The sequence below is a fragment of the Chrysoperla carnea genome, chromosome 1, assembly GCF_905475395.1.
Source record: "Chrysoperla carnea chromosome 1, inChrCarn1.1, whole genome shotgun sequence".
NCBI classification, from domain to species: Eukaryota; Metazoa; Arthropoda; class Insecta; order Neuroptera; family Chrysopidae; genus Chrysoperla; species Chrysoperla carnea.
The window spans coordinates 46,004,019-46,029,904 of NC_058337.1; the positions used below are offsets into that span (position 1 = coordinate 46,004,019).

General features: G+C 28.6%; 1 protein-coding gene across 1 annotated transcript in view; it reads left to right on the forward strand.

The window, feature by feature from the left end:
• Nucleotides 1–25,886, forward strand: part of LOC123305283 (neural-cadherin-like) — a 573,352-nt gene that overhangs the window by 239,229 nt on the left and 308,237 nt on the right. The window contains exons 6-10 of the mRNA XM_044886960.1: nt 1,424–1,615; nt 4,242–4,432; nt 7,279–7,468; nt 7,833–8,015; nt 9,043–9,232. Of these exons, the coding sequence (XP_044742895.1) occupies nt 1,424–1,615; nt 4,242–4,432; nt 7,279–7,468; nt 7,833–8,015; nt 9,043–9,232 (946 nt within the window). The remainder of the gene's footprint in view (nt 1–1,423; nt 1,616–4,241; nt 4,433–7,278; nt 7,469–7,832; nt 8,016–9,042; nt 9,233–25,886) is intronic.

A 25,886-nucleotide genomic window follows, 5' to 3' on the forward strand; every position in this document is an offset into this window, starting at 1 on the left:
GGGACATCTTGAATATAAATGCTAGCAAATTTAGTTTTTAATAACATTTAGAAATCTTTTAAGGGTGTGCAAGCGCCAGGGCAATTTTGGATAAAAGGCGTGTTTTTTTAAATATGAAGTGGTACTAAGTCTATATAAATTATGAAAAATTTAGGGGCAGGGCAGCTGCCCGATTTTTTAAATAAATATATGACTTCAAATTAAGTAGGCATATTTAACATTGGTTTTATGGTAAAACGGTAGGTGGATGATATGCATTCATAGATTTCTCTAAAACTAATTGGTGGAAATGTAAAAAAACACTATTTAAAGTTAAAGCCTTAATAAAATATTTAAAACAAAACAAAAACCGCTGTGTCCGACTAATTAAGAATGTATATGGGTACGGTATTGGGGAGACAAATTAAAAAATATATATAGTGTGTGTGAGTGTGTGTGTGTCTGTCTGTCTGTCTGCAGCATCGTAGCGCCCAAACGGATTAACCAATTTGGTTTTTTTTGCAAGATAATTTAATGGAGAGTGTTCTTAGCTATGTTTCAAGTGCGAGTTTAGGGTTCCATACTAGAAGAATTTTTTCAACGGTTTTTTAAATTTTGTAAATTTTACTCTTAATACGAAAATATATGACAATTACAATTTTTCGTTACGCTTTGAAAATAGACCATATGCCACCTGGGCTTAATTTTTGAACGAAAATACAGAATAACGCTAAATTAAAATGAACTTGGGTGACCTTGTTTACTTACAATGTAACTAAGAAAATTACTGATCTCAAATGTGAAGAACCAAAACTATTATAAATATTACGCTCAAGTATAATAATTTAGATGTATTTCGCTCTGATAATTACATAATCAGAAAAAGTGATTTTTTATTTTTATTTTTCTTAATTCCAGAGTGAAATTCAGAATCATGACACCTTTCGACAGTTTCTGAAATATGTCGAGAGAATTATGAGAATTATGAGAATTATGCATATATTAAAATTTCGCACAAATTTAGTTATTTTTACCATGGATCAAGTAAACGGTATTTGTTCTTATACTTTGCAGCGTCTATGTTGGTTGCATTCAAATTAATTATATCATTCAATTCATTTGAGGGCGCAAGCCTTCACTTCAATTTCCAGTTATATATCTAATTGAAAAAATCCTATCTAAGAAAAAACTCCTGTACTTTTTGAATGTTAAAACTATCTGCAAGTTCTTTAATTAGTTATCTGTTTTTATGGACCTGCAATATTGAAATTTAAAATTTTGGGGAATGTGTGCATGTTGCGCATAATGAGACGACACATATTCCACCATATAACAGTCCTTGTCCATCTCTGATGATAATATTTTGTTTAACGCAATTTATATTCAATTTCGATTTATAGTTTTAACAGTATTTAGCAAAATAAAATAAAATTTCTTTTTTTAGAAATACGTTGAAAATGTAAAACAAGATGCAAGTATTGGTACAAATATTTTAAGAGTATCTGCTTCTGATGAGGATGCTGACAATAATGGTGCAATTGTCTATACATTAAGTGCACCAACAAATTCAATGGATTTAGAATATTTTGAAATCCAACCCGAGTCGGGTTGGATTGTACTAAAAAAGCCTTTAGACGTAAGTGTCAAATTTCATTGTGTTTTATTTATTTTTATGATTTTTTTGATTTTGAAGTATTATTTCTTGATGAAAATTAATAAGATGGTATTATTGGTTATATAAAATAATATGTTAGGTTAGAGAATAATTTAATTCAGGTTGGACGTGTGCGTGTGGCCAAAGAAAAAGGGCTAGATTTGTGTGGAACGAGGCAATATTGTGTTCAACAATTCATGTTTTCAACGGCAGAGCCCTGATGTAGATAGCGCTTGTTTCTTCCTTTCAGCACACATTACATTCAGTTGCTCTAATAATATTATAAATCTCACCACATTATTTGATGAGATTTCAGCAGTAAGCACTTTTATCTTGTCCTGTATTGTTTTTATAATCAGTTTCGTTTATACGGCACACCCGCATTTTACAGCTAAAACAAAACCTTTATCAAATAAAACAAAACTATTTGGTTATTATTTTCTAATACAAAAATTTATTTTGAAGCTGCTGAATTTTTTTTTTATAGCGACACACTTCGCACCTCGTTTGTTGTAGTCGTTACGGCAGCATCGAACGGAATATCGGGCATTCTTTGAAATTTTTTTTACAGGCGATTATCAACAATAATTTTTTTGTGCAGCGGATTTTTGAACACATATTTTTTGTTTTTGTGTGTGGAATAATCAATTTTTTTCTTCTGATGATGATTTTTGATTGAATATTTTTTGTATGTGAATTTTTTGAAATGATTTTTTTCCAGGAGCTGTAATTATGTTTGTGGCACTGGCTACCGATATCATAATATATTATCAAAGAAAAAAAATATTTGATAGTTTTAATATATATTGAATTTTGAATCGTGCGTTGCGTTTCCAGAGAGTTTTAGCCAAATTTTTGAGTCCCGGGGTTTTTATATATATGGGCAATGGCACTCTCTGACCACGCATCTCAACGATATGTATAACATAATTGTGACATTTTTCCTTCTGTGTTTGGGGCGATACCGCTAATCGATTTATCGGTATTTCATTCGGTCGAATAAAATACTTAACAAAAAGAAAACGTCCATCGGGTTTTTGAAGGTCGTTGACTTAAAAAAAAAAAAACAATAAATCGGGTCAAGGAGGTCCATGAATTTTTTTTGCACATCCTTCTTGTTCCCAACATATAAACCACCCGCCCCATGGTATAATATAAATAATTTTTTTTTTTTTTTTTTAATTTTTTGGAAAGCTCAATAATAATTTTTTATTCTGAACTTTTCTCAATTTTTTTCAATCTCTGAGTTGCATGCAAAACAATTTTTACCTTCGAGCCTGCTTTAAAATGTTATGATATGATTTTTAAGTTCGATTTCATTTTGTTGAATTATTTTATTTATTTATATATAATGTATTTCTATAATTGTTGTGTATGGTTTTTTGATTTTTGATTTTTCTTTTAATTTAATTGCACCATTTCTGTTCTTCGGCATTGCCACACCGTCCACGCCAGGGATGTTTTTCAGTAAGTAGGTACAGACAAAAAAACGAAATAAAACAAAACAACAATATTAGTTACAGACATTTGGATTAATTATCTAAAAAATTTTCAAACCATCAAATTAAAATACAATGAAATCTAAATTTATTTTTGTGTAATTATTATAAATATATATGTTTAGTAATTCGGAGTTTCAGGCTTTATTTCCAAAGGAAACTTTACTATAACATAATCTTCGATGATTGTGTGATTTAAGGAATATTTGGATTTACAGAAGACAAGAAATAATAACAATACAAATAAAGCCAAAAATTTATATTTAAAAATTTTGCTTTTCAGTTTTTAATTAATTATTTATTATTAAAATTAATTAAATGTTGTATATTTTTTAATTTTCGTTTTTAAATTTATTTTTTATTATAATTATTATTTTTAAGTTATTGTTATAATTTGCTCCATGTTCCCTGACCAATCCCTCTTATGTTTTATGGTGATATAGCGTGACAGGTATCGTCTACGCGTGCGGGCCTCAGATCGGGGCGAGCCGCCCTCCTACGCGGACGTGGACGTTGAATTAGACGTCGTAGACAGGAACAATAAACCACCTCTGTGGGATGCTAGTGTGTACGGCCCCATACACATCAAAGAAAATGTCACAGTCGGTCATGTAGTGACATCGGTGAAAGCCAGGTTGGTATAACGTGTGGAGATGCTGCAGTGATTTTAACAGCGTTATTTTTTACTATTTATATTTAATCATTGTTTAAACGTGTGGTCACAAATTTATAAAATAGTTTGTGAATCACTGTTAAAACAAAACACAATACATGAAGTGTGGACCACGTAGCCGCTGGGATGGGTGCGTTATTTGTTTTATTTATACAAATAGAAATTTAATGGGATGGGACGCGACGCGCTATTTGGGGGAAAGTTACGTGGACCATTTGCTTCATTAAATTATACCCTTTTTAGTACTATAAGTTAATCAAATATTCCCTTTTCTCCATCAAACTACAACTCCGCTCTCTCGTCCGATTAATAATATTAATATTAATAACATTAGTTTGAGCCTTCACACACTAACAAACTAACGGCGTGGTTTTGTATTGTTCCATTTATATATCTACTTCTAAAAAATCAACCAATCAAATACGATATACAATAGAGAGAGACATACAAGCTGGAAGCCATGGCTCAAGACAAAGGGTATCCACCCTTGTCCAGAACCGTGGAAGTACAGATAGATGTTGTGGATCGCGCAAACAATCCGCCCGTGTGGGATCATACAGTTTATGGCCCCATCTACATAAAAGAGAATCTCCCAGTTGGGGCAAAGGTTGTGTCAGTCAAGGCCAGGTCAGACTCAACAGTCGATGTGTTTTTTTATTTTTAATTATATATTTAAATATATTTTTTTTATTATTATCCTGCACGTCACGAATACTTATTATTGGTCTGTTTTTAATTTTGATTTATAATTTTGTCATTTTTGTTTATTTTTATATATTTTTTTTTATATATCAGTGCACGCAAACTACCCTTTCTTTTATAATTAAAATAACATTATTATTAATATACATTTTAATATTCCCGCTCAAAATAAAATATTACTAACTATTTGTCAATTTGAGAAAAAATAAAATATTAACATTGAGATATAATATCACAGTTATGCAACATTGACTGTGATAATAATATTATCCTTTGATTTTCCTGGCACGTATACCGAAATATACATCGACCTATTGCACGTATCCCTCCATATCCAAATACCAACTGTTTACCGTTCCTTACTCACCCTAAATTAATACCCCATGATGGGCATATAATTGGATGTTGTTGTCGCGTTCGCAATAGCAAGTATAGCACGCTCGGGCAGGTCGCAGGTCACGTTTAATGCTTGTGGGGCTCACACATTTTCGGTTTACACTTCTTACAACAACATTCAGTGGTATGTCTTATATATTAGTCAAAGGCAACACTTTTTTGTAAGCCTTATTGTAGATTTAGATAATGATCAACGCTTCACGTTGATGATACAAAATTTTTACTATTTTTATTCAGCATCTACAATAAAATAAACCTCTATTGTGCAGTAATTTTTTTAAAATTTTTATTTTTTATTTTAATTTGTTTGTTTTTAGAATATTTTAGTTTGATTTTTCTTTTCAAAATTTAGTCCATGTATTAAAAACCACGAAAGAAAGTTTTTTGAAATGTTTTAATTTTAGTTAGAGAAAAATATCTGACAATAAGATAGAGAATAAATACCTAAGTCAATAAAAAGATGGCTTATAAACCAAGTAAATGCGAAATTATTCACGGTCGCAATATTAGGAGTCATAACAATTTTCATTAATAAGAAATAATTATTTTGCCATATGTTCATTTATTTTTTATACTTTCACTTTTTTTAAAAGTCTTAAGAACCTGACTTGGATAGGGCGAAGTTTTATTAACTTCTTAGAAATTTAATAAGCTTTGAAATAAATTTTAAAACAACCTAAAAAACCATGACATTCTCTAATCACTTTGCCTGTATCTTAATTCATACCTTAATTTTTCCTTGGAGAATATTTTAATTCCATAACTCCATTTGGTTTCGTTTTGATTATATTTTTTGGAAAATTCCAATTTAGTAAATTTAAATTACAAAAGCACGTTCTTTTGCGTTCTAAAATATAGTCAAATTAATTACACATATACATATTCGATACGATATTTATTTGGAGTGGAGACTAAACTAAATTCTCAGACGATTTTTTAAATTTAGTAATCGTTTTTGGAATTTATAAATTTGACAACAAAATGCCTTTGGCAAGGGCCTTTAGAATTTTCGTAAACGTTTGTTAGAAATTAATTTCAACTTTAAAATTTATAATTGGCTCTGTGATTTAGTTCATTCAAAAATATATTTATTATGGTTCATATTAAGAAAGATACGAAGAAGCGACTTCTGAAAATAATCAAACGGACTGGCTGGAAGATAAAAAATTCCACAATTTTGTATTAAAACTCTCTGTTCTTAAAATTTAAGATTTTCAAAGTGGTTTTTAGTACTCTTAATCGCATTCTTTAATTTGAGTGTGTAATAAACTAGCAAAAATAAGGTTTGTTGTAATATTTAGACATATATCGATAAACAAATTTTCTTCTTTGAAATCCATGAAATATGAAATATATACTTGATTGTTTTACATTTAGACAACACTAACAAATATTGATTTTAATTGCTTCGAATCATGTTTTCCGAATTTTAAGAACGAACAATATCTTAATCAGATTATTTCTGGAAATATTTTTAAAAGTACTTAGATATCGACATTTAGTACACAAGTTCCAAAAAATAATAATCCTAAGAAAACTGAAATTACAGAATACAACAATATGACATAGCGATATCATTCATCATTTTTACTTAATAGTTCAAATTAAATACATATTGTACCTTTAAGTTAAATATAATAATTTACAACTCTAATAATGAAGAGTGTGTATAAAGTTCTTGTACACCAGAAAAAGGTGGTAAATATCCAGTGATTTCGTTTGAATGTTTTCAGAATTTCATTTTTTAAATCTTTGTCAAAATAAATCTTAATTAGCATTTTTAATTTTCAAAAATATTTCGGATAAAATAAATATAAATTTGTAGGTGAATATTGTAGATGCTGAAACAAATATTTTTCTGTTTTTTGAAAAAATTTAGGTTTTAAAAAATTAGTTTAAAAAAAAAATATCATTAGGACTATTATATAAAATATATATATAGATAAATCATTTGCATGTTGCATTTGGTACATGTACGCGTTTGAACAAAAAAGCTAAAATAAATTTTTCAGAAAAATAATCATTTTATTAATGAGAAAATAAAAATATTAAACACAAAAATAAAGTTTTTGAAAAAAAGAATAAACAAAAATTTTTTACAATCATTCAAAAATTTTAACTTTGTTAAAAGCTATTTTGAAAAATATTTTTGGGAAAAGCGCTGCATGTAGCTATGTCAATTTTTTTTTTACATTTTGTATAAATATTACTCATTTGGCTGATTTTTAAAATTTCATATTTTTTTTTTGGCATATTTGACCGAGCATTTTTGATATGCAATTTTTTTCTGAAGTACAAATTTTTACACGTTTTTTTCTTTTTTCTTGCAATTAAGATCGTAGAATAGAATTAAAATAAATTAATTTTATATGTAGTTCTGGTATTGAGAACAATCCAACGGTTTTCTACCGGTTAATGCCCGGTTCAACTGCTCAAACAAATAAATTTCATACTTTCTATCTGCAACAAAGAGCGGATAATGGATTTACTTGGGCGGATATAAAAGTTAATCATCCGCTCGATTATGAAACTGTGAGAGAATACAATTTGACAATACGTGTTGAGGTACGGTATTATTGAAGTCTGAGTCAGCAAGCAATCAGAACTTGAGAGTATGACGTAGCCTGTCGACTATGCCTTTCTCAAAAGTGATAATGATTTATAAATTAACATATATAAAAATTCTAAAATTTGATTTTTTGTTAAAACTTATATTTTGCCAAAATCGACTCAATTCCTGTCAATTTCACAAGGACGTAAAAATTTTTAAAATCAAAGATGTTTCTTCTTTTTTAAATAAAAACTTTCTACATTAAAAAGATCACCGTAGAATGCCTCCATCCAAGCATAAGGATTCTGACTACTTGCTGATTTAGATTATATAAGGCTTTTAAACAAATTCGTTAATTAATACTTATTGGTAATTTAGAATAATGGGGCCCAACAATTAGCATCTGAAGCCACCGTCTACATTATGCTGGAAGATGTAAATGATGAAATTCCACTTTTTACTGAACGTGAACAAGAAACTGTCTTAGAAGGCGAACCAATTGGCACCAAAGTGACTCAAGTAAATGCTATTGATAAAGATGGAACTGGTCCTAACAATGTGGTATGTATTCATTTATAATAAAAAACCAGTTTAAATATTTTGAAAGCATATTTTAATGTCAGCTGCTTTTGCTGAAACGTAGATCATTGTAGACAACGTCCGCATTTTCTACGTTCGTTTGATCCCGGTATAAAAGTAAACTATACATTGAACAGAATAATGGTTAGTGAAAAAGTTGTTGCGTGTAATAATTATTACCGCCGTTAATTGACTCACCTGCGAATTTCCCCGCTTGCTAGGAAACTTCCTCGAAGTAGTTGATAAAACAAGAGCATTATAATAACTATAACTAGCATTTCTTGGACAAAGCATATACAGCAACATCGAGGCTAATAATTTAGTACTAATGTCAATATATCTTTGGTTTATATGGTATCGTTCATCGAGTATAGAGAAATATACAATCCTCCAGCCCGGTTAATGTTAGAAAACATATTGCAATTATCCTACGGGAAATGGTTTTTGGTCTTCATGATGAGAACAAAAATCCGCTGCAATAGATCCTAGAAATTTGGACCTTTGAGATATTAGTGTTTAGTGTTCAAATTCAGGCAATAATACACGTGTTTGGAACGTTAAGCCGGACAGTCACTAAAAGATTTTTTTCTATTCGTAAAGAGTTATTCAAAAATACTCTACACATTGGAATATGTGAAAAAAATTATCCCTCAGTTTTAATATATCAGTAAAGTTTCTTTTCATAAAATTTGCGGATTAAATTTTTGATCGGTCACTTTACTGTGATCGATATTGTTCGGTATGTATAGATTTTCCAAATTGAATAAATGGTATGTATAGGTTTTCCAAATTGAATAAAAGTCTTTTTGTTACTTTTCTTTTCAAGCAAATATTATAGATACAAGCTTCCGAAATGGAGTATTATTTCCTATTTTTGAACTTTGAAAAACAATATATCAAATCTCTAGCTTTTGGGACTTTTTTTGTGAGAGTTTTTGATCTAGTATAATTCAATATCCCGCACTAGAATATTTAATAAAATGAGTAACAATATTGTTTATTGTTTTAGGTATATTACTATATTGTGGACTCACCTCGAAATGAGGGTAAGGATTTCTTTGAAATCAATCAACAATCTGGAGAAGTATTCACGAAGATTGTGTTTGATCGAGAGAAGCAAGGAGCTTACGCATTGGAAGTGGAAGCTCGTGATGGTGCACCTTCAGCTCGTCCCAACTCTAACAACATGCCCAATTCAGGTAGGTGAAATATAATTTTTATTAAATGAAATTCTATCGTATTTAAGTGTTCCACATCTTTACATTTAAATTATTATCTTCGTTCAAATTGATAAATTAATACGTATTCATTTTTTAAATATATTTCTATTATCAATTAGTGATTAATTTTCGAAAAATACATCAAAGGAATCAGACTCCTCAGGAATTTTGTCAGAGTGATAGAACTCCGAAGGCAATAGATTTTTTGAGCTGTTAGGCAAACAACTAATAGTGGAGATAACTTTTTGTCTTCTTAATATATGAATAGCATAAAAGTCTGTCAAAGACTATATTATGTTTACTTTTTAGCTATTAGATTATGTACAAAGAGTATTTATTGGATAAATTTGGCTCTTGCCTTCGTGATCAGAGCCATTTAAGAAATTTTGCGCTCGTAGACAGTTTCAAAAATTAGCGCGTCCCGTAATAAAAGAATATCAATAGAGATTTTTTTAGTTCTTTAGTTTAAAGTTTAAATTTCTTAGAACCTGTAAAATCACTTTGGTTTTTCGGGACAGTACTCCGGCTCGAGCTATCGTTGTTAAATTATAACGTAAGAAAGTAGGAATAAATCTTAACTAACATACTTGCTCTATTTTGAACTTTTTCATTGTTAAAATTGACCAAATTGCTTAAAAACTAAAATTTACTGTAAAAGTTGCTGTACAATTCTCATTTGAAGTTCAATCACAAGTCTGTCTATAATTACTAAATAGACAGTTACTATGAATGTTTCCCAGATAATGAAAATAGTTATATCTTCGGCAGGTTCATTTTCTGCGAGCTTTCTCTTCTGTATCCCTTTTGTGTCATTAACTTTTGAGAGTTCCAAGACTTGCTGTCATTTTTATGAAAATTTTTCCTTTCTGCAGGAATTATATAAATTAGACTACCATAAATTTGAATAACTGTAAAAATAACAATACAAAGGGACTCTAATTTTTTGCATCCTTACTTACACAATTTATTTTATGTTTGTTTAAAAAACTCCACCCGCGCGCCTGTAGGCACATTTATATCACAATTTCCTTTGGGTATCGTTATGAAATTGATCCTACGGTTGGTGAATCATTTAAACTATACAATTCGTCCAAAAACGATTTCAAATTTAATATTTGGCGTAAAGTCTTGTTCAAAACTGGTGAGATATTTCACCCCCGCAAACTAAAAAAAGGTCTAGACAAGTTTGATATAACTTAAAATGAGCAAGGGTCGTACAGTAAATTTTTTTGAGAATTCGAGTAATTTTGGGTGATAGAGTCCTCTAAAATACTTGGAATTTAATTTATTGTGCTTTTAAAAGATATGAATATCCTAGCTTATATAATTAAACTGCTATCACTTCTGAATGGCACCGAAATATTTCAAACTATTTTGAAAACGCTTAGGAAATTTCCAAAAATATTTTATTAAACGGAATATTCGAAAAATCTTTCTTATACTTTCCTAGACTTTCATAAGTGTTTCTTTACATCAACCCACTTTAAAAACACTTTCTTTGTTATAAAATATGAAATCTCCCTACTTTCTTCCTCTCAATACATCAGAATATTAAAATTATTAATGCCCATGGATTACCTACTGTACAAATTATAAATATTTATATGAAATGAAAATAATTATTCAAATACATTTTTAATTGGTGTACTCATTATTGTTTACAATTTATTGTTCTTATATTATATAATATTTTTATTAAATAATTTAATATTCTTAAGATAAATTAATGTAATTTAAAAATGGAGAAAACAAAAAACTCATTATTTATTTCATTTAAAAGATAAAATGCAATAAATACTTTTCAGGATAAGTTTGCTTATTAGACCAAATAATTAATAGCTTTTGATGTTTTGTCAAATTAGGTGTTATTAATTAAAAATTATTTAATTCGGAGACACTAAAATTAAATTATTTTATCTTTATATTTATATTGATGATGGAATTACGAGAAATAGGCCTTGTTTTATATAAATAAACTGTTTGTCAATATTTTAATAGCTCGTTCACGATGTAACGTCGAGGCTTACGTCGAGACTAAGACATAGTGTAATCTAAGAGCCGAATTAAGATCGACCTTCACCCATCTCCTTACCGAATGAAAGCGGTTTTTTATGAAATTTAAAATGTTAAATGCGTTGCCTAGAAAATTATGGTCAAGAATACCTTTAGTAAAATTACGAAGAGTAAAACTTTTTGGAATTCTTCGATGACTTGCTAGGTTCACCATGGGCGTCGCCAGCCAATAGGCCGGAGGGGGTCAACCTGAAAGATACAGAATATGAATTATAAGAAAAAATTTTAAATAGACATTTTGCCAAAATTGCTAAAATGAGCAAACATAATTTTTACGCTTCTCTTACGCATTCGACTTCATTTGACAGATTTAGGGATGGTACATTTTGCGACCCTTAAAAAGCGCGTATCCCGATTACAGTGATGGACGAACCGACTGTTTTTATACTGCAAAAGTACTCTAAAACTTCATTTATATCATTCTATTAATGTATTAATACTTTCATACTAGCTTTTAGGTCGCGAATTTATTTTTTAGTAGATTTGGATAATTATGTGTGAAGCATTTTCTTTTATATAATCTCTCAATAAAAATTGGCTGAGCAATGTTTACCAAATAGACTTAGACTTAGCATATCATTAATTAATATTTTGACAAGTCGATTCAAGTCAAAATATAGGAGAGAAGAAACGCGAAAATGGTAGTGTTTTAAATTTTGATTAATTTTCATGAAATGCGATTTGATCAATGAAAATGAAAGTTTGAAATAAAAATTTTTAATTCAGTAGAATATTAAATTTTTAAATCAAATGAGCAGACTACGAATCATTTTTGGGAATCTCTAGAGGGGGTCCACTCGAAAGTAAAAAGCATCAAGAGTATACAGTAGCTGAGTTGTCTGCCTATTTTTCGTTTACTGCCATCGAATGTATATAAGTTGATAATAGTAATTAAGCTCATCTGTTAATTAATTGAATCGCATATCATAATAAAGATAATTTTATTGCAGTACGCTGGTAAATGATTATCCGTGACATATTGATAAAAAGTGACGTTTAATTGTTTTTGAAGTTTTGATATTTTTATAAAAAATAGTCTTGACCATATTTTTTTAGGCAACTCATCACAGGGATGTTTGTATACATTTTACATTTCATGAAAAATAACTTTCATTCGGCAAAAGGGTGAGGTGAAGGCCTGCCCTAATTCGGATTATGTACTGTTATTTTAAATGACAGAATGATTAATTTTTATATTTAACAATATTTTCAACCTTAATAACAGTAGACTTCCTCTCACCTGATTTTTCCACTTTTCACCTGCAAGTGATTCTTGTTAACAGGTTAGGTAGTTTTTCGTCACAATATCCTAACACATGGGAATTGTGCTCAATAATGGAGAAAAATCACACATTGGAGGTTGGAAAATGGAAAGCAAAATGATAATATTGCAAAAAATGCATTACGTATAAATTGCATAATTGCTTATGAAATGTTAAAATGGCTACATGCATATTATTTACTCATAACGACCGTCGGTTATAGCGTCCGTAATTTTATGAATCCTTTAATGACGTGACAGCCCGGTTTCGACTATATTTTTTTATTACCTATATCCACATTATTTATTATTCAAATATTTTATTCACTGTCGGTATTTATTGTTTTCGATTATCGCTTTCCTGACGAACAAAATAAAATCTGTTTATTAAAAAATTTACATTATTTAACAATTTGCGAAAAGTAGATATTATTTAAATTGATCAATAAAAATAAACAATAAAATCTTATGATTCTTTCAACCATACTTTTCTGATGCTTTCACGAAAATTGTTAAAAATATTCTATTATTATGATTACGTGGCGCCCGATAACTTGATTTATCAAATTATACTTATTTCTAATGAGCATCAATTAGGTTTTGTAGTATGGTATTATTTCGTACAAATATACGTGCGGTGGAAGTAGGCATGTGTAGAATATTGAATGTGACTCGAATAACTGTATATAAATTTGACGATCGTAAAAGTAAGATAATAATAATTTTTCGAAAATTTCAAATAAAATAAACAATTTGACCTGAATTTAAAACATTTGCTCTTTTGTGTGAATGTCATTTTAACTATATTATTTTGAAAAATTTACGCTAACTTTTCTTAGCGTCCAAAAGACATTTTACTAAAAGTGTAATAAAAATGTTACGTACAGGGTGCAAATCTCGAACTCGAGAAAAATATAATATGTTCAAAATGATCTTTTTTGGACACATTTTCTATTAACGAATTTTTACCAAAACAAACATTCTAAGAGATAAAAAAAACCCTAGAACAGACTTACATTTCACTAAATATCGATTTCTCGATATTTCGATAGCTTTTATTCATATTAACACGTTTCATACATTTTTTACAAAGTTAAAAATAAATATGTTAAACATTACCAAAAATTATAGTAACACGAAAGCAAAAATTCAAAATTATCACTAAATCGAAAATAATAAACTTTTCAAGACCACAAAACTTTTTGTAACAGTTGACAAAAAACTATTTAGTGGGACAACGGTGTTGAACACAAAATTTTACCTACAAAGTTAGTTAATCTGTTTAGTTTCACAATAGTTTTGATGCTTACCGAAAGTATTTTAATCCACAAGGCAGGCAATCAGGGCTCTTAACTGAAATAATGACACCTATACTTGACTCTGAATTGATAAAATGGAGAACTGTTAATAGTAAAGTCTAAAAACAATTCCCGTCAGTTATAGCGAACTTGGGTACACTTATTTCATAAGCGACACCGAAAAGCTTGGTGGTCTATTTCCGTCATTCTATCTTTTTTGAAACAGCAACAGCTGAATTCAATAAAAGATAATTCTGACATTAGATTAGTAATAAAAATATGTACAATGGAGATTTTTCTAATGAATTGAATCTAACTCTTCAACATCCGTGAATTATTCTACAATTTTCTTTCTTTGGGCATAATGAGTCGTTCACGCAAGTAGGCACTGCCAAGTAGACCAAGGAGTGTAAAACGAGTAGCATATCCTCCAGTAGGTCATCTGAAAGTATGTATGCATATGTATGTAGGTATTGGACTTTATAATTTAGTATTTACATAATTTACGAAATTTAAATTAGGAAGTACTATACTTCTAACATTCCGAAAAAAATATTTAAGTACCTACACGATGAGGAAAACTGTTTCAAATTCCATTGCGGAGCTTAGAACCTGGATAACGACTTTCTTTTATACTGTGTATAGATTATCGGAAGTTTTTCTATTTTCATTCCAGTGTATTTCAAATATCACATACACAATTCACCACGTTTTATTAAATCATAAAATTCCCATTAAAACTGGAAAATTTAATGATATTTTCATGGTAATATTCAAAATAAATATACCATTTTTATGATAAAATTGATTAAAGTACGTTTATTTATGACGGAAATTCACATCTTAAAAATGTGGCATAGTTGTTTATTACACCGCTTCAACGCTCGACAAGTAGTGAATCCCTTTTGAGATGTGTAAAACAGCCATGGGCGAGTTATTTTAAGTCGAAGTCACCATTGTTATAACTTTATTGTGTGTTATAAACTCTATTGTGCCATAAACTCTTTATCACTGCTCATAGAGGAGGAAGCGAGGCGGGTATACGAATTTTCTATCTATCTCAGTTTCTCTAATAGTAATGAGATAGGTAAAAAAAATGTTGTCTCTCCGTCTTACTCGTATTTTAGGTTGTCGCTGGTTAGGTTGTTACTGTCTTACTCGTATTTTAAGTGAGGAGTTCGAGGGACTTCTCTAAGTCACATTTGCCCATGCAGTGCCGGATTAAGTCCATCGGGGGCCCTAGGCCAATAAAATTTTGGGGCCCCCCTTTTTTGAATAATTGTAAAATTAATCGTTATTTTGAATATTTTGAGTTTCAAAATACATATTATCATGAAATAAATTGGTTGAAAAGAAATTTTTTCGAAATTTGAAAAAAAAAAATAACTTGAAATTGAAAATTTTTGTTCAAAAATAATCATATCAGATTTTCGTGGGGGCCCCTGCCCGACGGGGGCCATGGCCTAATGGGTAATCCAGCCCTGTGCCCATGCCTGGTGTAAAACAAGAATCCCTTAAAGAGTACATGGGATTAAAAACCTTCTAAGAATTTCTTTTTTTTTAAATTTTATTGTCTTCTTCACTAGCGGAACATCCTATTTATAAATAAAAATAAAGAATTACAGTGGAACCTGAATAAATAAGTTTTCAAGGGACCTATGATTTGCTATTACTTATGTAGAATTTTCAGTTTTTGCAAATATACTGAAATAACCAATTTAAGAAATAAACAAGTTAATGCGTAAGAAATACGAATGATTGTAAACAAACGATTTGCCATCTTTCCAGGGAATATTCAAAATTATAAATTGACTTCTACTTTTTCAAGTTATTCAGCATGAAAGTCCTAATTATAGAAAACAGAAATCCCAATTATAAAGGTTTTAAGTATTCCCAGAAACATACCTACGGATTCTAATGCAAAAAGACCTCATTTAAAAATCAGTAGTGGATGTAAAATCACGTATCCAGGGTTCTCTTAGCGAGGTATTTACTACATTAATTTAATTTTTAAGTAGTGCGATAGACTGATTTGAATTTTTTTATTAAAAAAAAAAAACTAAAACTATGTCAAACACAGTATTAAAATTAAAGTATTAAACAGTCTGAGGATTATTTGTAGACAGTCAATGAGAATATTTTCTTTTATTATAATAATAAATTGTAATAACCAAAGAAGTAGAAATCTTTGACAAAGATATTTAATGCCATATTTTTTTTAAATATGATTTCTTCATAATTTTTTTTTGTTCATACAATTTCTCAACGGTCTTATTTTCTCCATTATAATTCCATTCGTTCAAAAATTCATCATTATCTAGAAATATTTATAAATTCATACTCATATATTACTTCACAATATTTCGTTGAGCATCATATTATTATTATCTATTCACTTTTGTTTGCATATTATTCTCTCTATTTTATTATTTTGCAAACAACAAACAATATTTATCATAAATATGAAAAAATATATATATAGATTCAGTGGCGTTCTTCAACTAAAACGAGCCCATACAAATTTGTGCTTGATTTCAGAACACAATTACACAATTTACAATATTTGGATCTGCTATTGCTTCTATACTTTGTAAACTATTAAATCAAGCTCTTATATTGCATCAGTTTTGTGTAAATATTCCAAGGCATGGGTTTGTCTGAGCATGGGTTGTTTGTTTGATCTTTTTTTTTTTTTTTTTCAATTTTATGCGCCCCTGGACAGTATTATAGTATTGAAATTGATCCTACCAGTTGTTTTGTCAATTATATCATACTAGCTTTATAATAGCCCACTTCTTTGGGCTTAAAAGTAAATACCTCTGTGTTATGACCTTCACCTCTCATGCTCTCGCTTATCACTCTTCCATAACACTCAAAAAGAAGCAGGGATTGTTTTACACAGGTAAAATACATGTACAGAATTCAATTTTTTTTAAAATTTTATGTAGTCTTGAGTCTTTGAGTGTATCAGAACGGGTGACCATTATGGTTCAAAATGATGCTCACAGATGGCGTAGTGAAATGACATATACTGAATATAATTTTTAAATTTTTTAACTATATCTTTATAAACTATAGCTCATGGGTTATTCTGATGTATGAGCTATAGTATTGTACATTTCCATTCAAATCCATTCGCTAGTTTTCACGTTAAAGCGTATAAAATAAACAAACAAACATTCTTACTTTCGCATTTATAATATATAGGGGTTCCTAAACTAATACATTAAGGACAGCTGTTAATTTAATGTGACAGCAATACACTAGATGGATTAATTATTTGAAACAATACCTCTACAAGAACACTCAAAGCTAAAATTTTACCTTATTAAGAAATTGTTTTGTGAAAGAGTACGTTTCAAAGGAATGTCAGTTTCCCAAAAGTTAGTTTTTCGAAAAGGCAGGTAATCGAAACCACAACCGTGAAATATTATGCTAAAACTAACAGTTTCTAATTTCTAAACGTCGTCCAAATTCCATCGTCTATTTTGAGTGTAGCGGTTTTTAAGTACACGATATGATGTACTCAGTTCATGATTTTTTTTTAACTATGTCGTTCGATAAAAAGTCTAAGATTCATTTATAGTTTTCAGTAGATACAATTCATTTAATTTTGTTAGTGGCCGGAAAATTCTGCAATAGTTTTGAAAAAAGTTCATTATAATTGACCACTAATCGATAACAAAATATGCAGTTTAATTTAACTTATAAATGTAATTAAGAACTAAAATGTTCAATAACAAATTTTTGAAGTATTTGGGAGGTATTATAGTAATATGGAATTAACTTTCGAGTAAAATTGCCATTTAATATTGCAAAGTTTTCTGTTTAATTTCCAAATAAGTGTGTAGAATCATGATTTAAATATCATAAGTATAAAGAGAAAATAAATAAATTAATGAATTGTACGAAGAAATTACAAAAGAAATAAGATAAAATGGAATTAAATGTATACTTTTATGCATCTGTCGGTTATAAATAATTCTACCTATTTTTCAGGGTTTTGTTTCTGGTGAAAAGCAAACGATTTCATCTAAAATTTTAATGTGTATACAAAATAATTTGTGATTCGGATAACAGATTACTCATATGTTAGAATACAAGAATATTCAAAAAATTCAAACTGACATTTATCCCAAAATTCAATGAAATGTTATTCAGTAGTGAAGGAACAGTACCGAACCTAATATTGCCATCATGTCGCGGTTTTTTCAGTTTGTCTATCCTCTGAATAATTCACCCTATTTGTAGCTGGCCCTGTTATACTTGTTGTAATAACTCTGGCGATTCTTTGAAAAGTATTGTAAACATATTTTTAAAAATGCCTTTTATGCCAACATTTATTTGCTTAAGATAGTACTATTGTAATAGATTTTGCATTCAAAATTTAATGAAACTTGGCATAGCTGTCCATTATTATATCATAGCTAACCAGTTAAATTTTTAGGAGCCTTCAGAGAACTGAAAAAAAGATATTTTAACATTGATCCTTATGGGAAATCACAGATTTTATTTTATTTCACACAACTGGAAGTTCATATATTTTCAGTTCTCTGAAGGCCCGCAAAAATTTAACTGGTTAATTATGATATAATAAGGGACAACTATGCCAAGTTTCATTAAATTCTGAATGCAAAGTCTACTACCGGTAGTACCACCTTAAAAATATTTTTAAGAGTACGTGCAAACCGTACGAACACAGCCATTCGTGTTCTTTATTTTTTTTAAAATAAATTTTAGCTCATATGATTTCAGTTATTTTTCAAAAATGAATATTTTATGTTTTTCATTATTAATTTTTTTTAAAGTAAACCTTAAAAGGAAGTTCCCTCGGCAATAATAGAAAAAATAAATTAGCAGATAAGGATCCGAATTTTTAGTATGTTATAGTTCACGAAATATATTATTATATAAAATAAAAATTTGGGTACCTTGTCGATCAATTAAGAGAATAATTCTTAATTAAAAATACACTAAATAACATAACCATCCTCATAACAGGTTATGTTATTTAGTGTATTTTTAATTAATTAATTCCTCTCTTAATTGATCGATAAGATACCCAAATTTTTGTTTTATACAATAATACATTTCGTTCACTATAACATTCTAAAAATTCAGAGCATTATCTACTAATTTATTTTTTTCTATTTCTGGCGAGTCACCCTCCTTAAGTGTAAATAAACATTTTGAATTTTTTTAAACAGAGTGAAAGCTCTCTTTCTCTACAATTTCTTTTTTGGTACTTTTCTATATCCACCAATTTTAAATTGATATTTCTTTAATTTTCGAATGATACTTTGTAGCTAATAGTCTGGGTTATTTTTGAACTAATAGCCATAAAGTTTGAGTAAAACAAGCGTCCAACATTGATTTTCAATAAATATTTACACATTGTGTAACTTTTCACGTTGGAAATTATTTTTATATCTATCGCATCCCATATAATTTTCGTTTAAATACCTAATAAAAAAAAGCATACATTAACGAAAACTTTACGAACGAGTTAAAAACCTACTTATTTTGTTTTTTATGTGATGTTTTAACAGCCATTATCGTAGCGTTACACAGAGTATTATTTCCTCTTGCTTTTCTTATCAGTTAAATTTGACAACATATATATATATATATATATATATATATAATAAAAACAATACAAAATAACACAAAAACTTAACGTAAAACGACGTTATATCTCCCACCAGCGACATCATACCACTTCTACTATAATAATAATATGAGTGTATAACACAGAGGTCGTCCTCGTCGGTTATATCAAGTACTATAATTAATCTTTTAAATTGTTGAAAATATAATTATATATAATATAAATATATGTATGTGTATATAAAATAATAACCTTTTGATAAAATCAAAAACAAATATAGTTAGAGTTAATATTATTAATGAGAAAATATTTCTTAAATTAACGAAACGGCGCGGCCGCGGCGGTTATGTTGTCAAGAGTTTATTTAATCTGGGCGCTTTAATACTTAAATACTAGATTCACTATTAAATAAAAACTTCATTTAACGTCAACGTTATTGAGAAAATATTATGGCCGAAAATTAATTTTATTATGATTAATCATTAAATTATCTTGTCGGCATAATATTTGACACAGAATGTATTTCTAAATCAATCTGAAAAAGAAACAAATTATTTGAAAGGGCATAGTTTCTGAACTAAAACTGACAATTAGATTTAATCATTTTAAAAATGCTTATAAGACACGTAGGAGACAGGATATCATTTGTCAAAAATAAGCTCGATATTCTTCTCTGATTAGTATAACTCAATAGAAAATGTACATATTCTGATATTTAATTTTATTTGTATGTTAGTTATATTTTCACCACGACTCTGCGCTGGGGGTTTGATGGATATGCAAATACCTTTTGGAATTGGAACTGACAGAAATTCGATCTAGCAGATTTTATTATTTTAGTACATAGAAAAATTTGTCACAATGTTTGACTAATTATATCGGGACGTTGAAGATATTTCATTTGATAGAAATTAACTATATAGTACGTTTTTTGCTTTAAATTTACTTTATTTGAATGAAAGGTTATTTCTTGTTAGTAAGATTTTATAAAAAGTGCTCAGATTGCATAATTATCGTTTCGTAAACGTCAACGAAACGTTGGCTTTACGTCGGGAATCTGTTGGCTTCTTTCATGCTCTTTATAGCTTATATAAATTTTATTGTTGTTTTTGTTTTCATTCATTCAAAAATTGTAAAAGTTTTTAAGACAAACTTATAATGAATGCTCTTTGAGATTATAATGATCTTCATATATGATGAGGAGGTTATAATAAACTGTGTAATATTTTCAAGTTGACAAGGAAAGCTGAATATGTTGAATATTTTTATTTTTTATGAAAAAAAGAAACTCCGTTGATTTTTGCATAATCAAAAATTTCATAGAAATTTTACTGTTAGAAATCGAATAAATGACTTTGTTTGCCTCCAGAATGCAAAATATTTACCTTACAATCTTCAAAGAGTTTTTTTTACCTTACAAACTCGTTTCAATTCATTGACAATTACACATTGAGCTAGTAGCCACACAGATAGGTTTTGTATGGATTTCCGTAGGAAAGATACAACTTCCTGGTAAAAGTAAGCTTCTCTTATTTTATTATAAAGGAAATACTGAGCTATAATTGGGTAGATAACTGATGCTCAATTTTACACGTCAAATTAATAGAAGCATCATTTCTATTAAATCTCCCTATTTGTCTAAATCGGTATTTTAAGAATTCATGATGTGCTTGTTTAAAAAACTGACTTCATCTTCTACATTGAAAATTGAAGACCAGTACTTGAAGTTAGAACGTGAAATATAAAATTCGTCATCTGAAGTGATACAAATTTAGCACACGTTTATGCAGGAAACAAAGAATGTGAACTCATTCATATCACTATCACTACATATTATAAAACAAAGTCGCTTTTTCTGTCCCTATGTCCCTATGTACGCTTAAATCTTTGAAACTACGCAACGGATTTTGATGATTTTTTTTAAATAGATAGAGTGATTCAAGAGGAAGGTTTTTATGTATAATATATCCATATTATAGTAGAGTAAGGGGTTGAAATAGGGGTTGAAAGGGATATGCTTCAAAAACTAAAAAAGTTGTGCATCGATTAAGCTCAAATATTGACAAGATATACAACCAGCTTCAAAGATCTATTGTTTTTATCTACTTTTAACCTTCGGAGGGTAGAAAGGTGTAGCGAGAAAGTGGGAAGGAATTATCGAATATTTACAAATATACCTAAGTGGGGTATCAAATAAAAGATCATGACGTGTACATTACAAAACTGTTATCCAACGAAAGGAAATGTGGAGGGAGGGGTGCAAGTGGGGATGTTGCCCAGCAAAGCGGGTACTTCACAGCTAGTTAATTATAATTTATTTGCGCTCCCACCATATGTGTTAAAATGATATGCTTGAATTTTCCAGGCGAAAATTCAAAGTTAAATTTTTGAATACCTTACAACATTTTAGCCATATTTTCCCATTGTAATATATCTAATAATATTTCGAGAAGAAAATGAAACGCCAAGGAAATAAAAAAATTACTAATGAACTTTAAATTAAAAAAAAAAATTGATTTGGTTTTCGAAAAAAATTTTCGAGCAAAGATTTTTGAATATTATATCGTCTTCAACATCATACAATGCAGAAACTGACTATTTCTAGTTGTAATTGTAGTATAGAAGGTAACCGTGATGTATTTAATAGTGTTTTAAAAAGCAATTAAATCATTCCAGTACTTTTCGGCTGCCCTGTATAAATAGATGCATTGGAAAAAAAACTGCTAAAACTTTTAAAATGAATGTAACTAATTTTTGAAGTTTATAACATAACCTATAAATAATGTTTATCCAAAATATTCGATTCTATTGTTTTAAAAACAGTTAATAAATGAAGGCTTATAATAAAATATACATAACGATGTTATTTCTGTTTTAAAACATAGAAAATACTTGTTTTACTTCTTTTGCTCGAATTTACTTTTCAATGGGATACACACATTCTTTACTGGATAGAAAGTTGTTAAAATTAAGTTATGTACGGCATTTTATTATAATGGCTGTTATCAACAGAACGTGTTGAAAGATAGATGAAAAACTTTTTATAATAATAATAATTATTATTATTATGATATTATGAAACTTGTTTTTAGTATGGAAAACTTATTTTAATAGAATGAATATTTATTCGTTCTATAAATTTTAAATGAATTTCATTCTACTTCTTAATAAATTTTTGTGTGCGTATGATCAATTTTTATTAGGTCTTATGTTTTAAGAATTCATGTTAGATATAGTTGCCCAAGCGAGATTGTTCTGATAATTTTAGATGCGTACTGATCAGTTAACTTTTGGAAATAAGTATATACATATGTAGAATGTGACCTCCTTGTCGAATTATAAATTTATAATTTCCTTCAGGTGATGCCTTTTTTAATGGTCGCTAGATTCACGAATTAAAATAAATTATAACTGGCAAATCAATATCATCCAAAGAAAATGGACAAAGAAAATTTCGTTGAGAAAATTTCATTAGAAAGTTGAAAAATACTTTTGTTTATTAAGTTATTATTTTATTTTGATGTTTATTTTAATATTGTCTTGTATTAATTCCAATATTTGACAACGATGAACTTTATTCACTGCTACTGCTATTGATACTGCTAGTTAACCGAGCACATAACCTAGGTGTAGTGTTTAGCTACATCTAGTATAACTACTATCTGGGAGGTTGCGGGCTCGAATCCAGGCAGCGGAAGTGTGAGCAAAAAAGATAATGGGGCGGCAAATTGATCACATTGTCGTCGCTTGGATAAGAGCGAAGTAACCGACTCCACCCACATCATAAAGTTAATTGTATATTTTAATTGTATATTTGGATGTAATTTAACAAATAAGTAAAAATTAAAAATAATAATGTGGGTGGCCTCTGTTATAGACTTGGTCTGAGAAACGGAGATAAAACCTTATTATTATTAATATTATTATTATATATATTTTTAACTTAATTATTTAATAATTTAAACAGTTTTAAGTCAATAAAATTTTTCGATTTGATTATTAAGTTGTGGATTTAATTTGCAAATTTATAGGTAGGATACCATAAAGAAGGTTAAAAGACATGCGTAATATTTACAAAATTAGGCAGAAAAATTTGAGAATAAAAACGTTTATATTTTAAATATTAGTTTTGAAAATATTAGTTTGCTTACATAATAAAAAGTAACCATTAGTTTTAATTAAAAGTAAACTAAAACATATAGAAATTGTTTTTTCTTCAAAAATTAGGCAGCATTTATTTATGTCCGGTATTCAAAAGTTATAAAAATTATTTCCAAAAGAATAATTTTTTCTAAATAATGAAAAATAACAAGCAAATAAAAAAGAAAACATATTTAAAATGATATTTCTACTACAAGAAAAAAGTAAAAAAAAAAAACAACTATGATATAAATATGAAAGGAACATAATTTGCACCACACAGCAGCATACCATGCATCATAAGATGAGTTAGCTTAGAGTTGATGATCTGTTTGCCACCATTAGTTATATGTTGCGTTCATTCGTAGCGTACGTTGGCTACGATGATGATAAACTTTAAGTAGTTTGTAGAGTTTTTCGATTAAATCGAACTTGGTCATAAATCATACTTTTAATAAGCCTGTGGCTATTAGTTTCTAATTTTAATAATACCTAGTGAAAATAAACACTTCATTGAGTTAATTGTTAAAATACTCAGTATACACAGTAATAAATAAGAAAAGTTTTAAAAAATATATTTATGGTCATTTGATTTAGTTTTAGAAAATTTAGAAAAATATTTTCACCTAATTTTATATTTCACTTTTCGAAAATCAATTACGAAACTCTTTGAGACTTTGGAGAAAATGGACACAAATTTTTGGGCTAATTTTCATCCGAAAACAGTGATATTTACCAAAAAATGTTTCGAACAAAAGTTGTTTATTTTTTTTTAAGCAACAACTTTTATTTTTAAAATTCTGTCCTATCTCTTACAGCTTACAAGATGGATCCCCATGATGATTTTTATGTCTTAAATATGATATGAAAATTTCGTCTCTTTTCATTTTTGAATTATCTTTATGACGGACGAACGGACCAACGAAACGAAAATAGATTAATTAAAGGTGATTTTATAGTTACCTATATCAAAATTTGATTAATATCATTAGTATGTCTAAGCGTTGCAAACTTGGAACTAAATTTAATATACCTTGAATTATTTTATATATATACAAGGTAAAAAATTCAACATAAGCAATGTAGAAATGATTATAAGTCAAAAAAATCACAGAAATTGTAAAACCTATTTTAAAATAAATCGTTTCGCTTTGAGCTTCGAATAAATGCGAATTTTAGTTCATATTATAAAAAATGTCTATGTTTAACTTTCCGCTTTGTTAATGTTATACACAAATACCCACTTGATTTTCCTGCTTCTATGTTTCGTTATAAATTTTTTTACTTGCTTTGTTAATGTATATTATACTAGAGTGATACCCACTCGCTTCGCTGGGTTTAAAAGTAAAGATTGATAAAGATTGCTCTCGCTTATCCCCTTTCTATAACACTAATGGTAAGGATTGTTTTACACAGGTAAAATATATGTTTGGTTTTCTATTTTTTTAAATGTATAATAGTAATAATTCATTAAGTATATCAGATAAGATGGCCGTGAAATATTTTATATTGACTATTTTAACAGAAATCTGTAATTTATGGTAATGTCAAATGACTACTTTTACAGGAATCTGTAATTTATGGTAATGTCAAATGTCTAATTAAATTTAATTTTTTTATTTTTTAAAAATATATCTTTATAAATTATAGTTCATGTGTTTTTCTGAAGTATGAGCTATATTGCTGTACAGTTTCATTAAAAACTATTCCCTAGTTTTAGCGTGAAAGCGTAACAAACAAACAAACAAAAAAACGTGCTTACTTTTGCATTTATAATATATAGAGATATAGAGATAGAGATATTTTGTTACGAATAAACAGCGAAGTCGGCAAACATGTTCTGTTTTAAATACTTATCAAATGATTGTTTTTCTTTATTGATTTGCGTTTTACGTAGTGGGGGAATCTTATTTTTTAAATTCAAATGTTTTTTATCTGTTCAATTATTTTACTTAACTCAATTATTTTATTATATTCAACTTTCACAAGCTAGATATATGTTTTTGTCAAAATTTAATAGCTAACTAAATGCAATTTTTATATCCGATTCAACGGAAATTTACTATTTCTAAAATAGAGATATATGTGCATTTAAGCTAATGTCTACGAAATGATAGCATGTGTATAGAAGAGCTGTGTGTGTGTGTGTGCAGTATATATCTGCATAATCAGCCATGCAGTAAAAATGTCCTTAGCATTATTATTATTCATAAATAAATATGCAATTTTAAATTAAGATACAAAATTTTATCC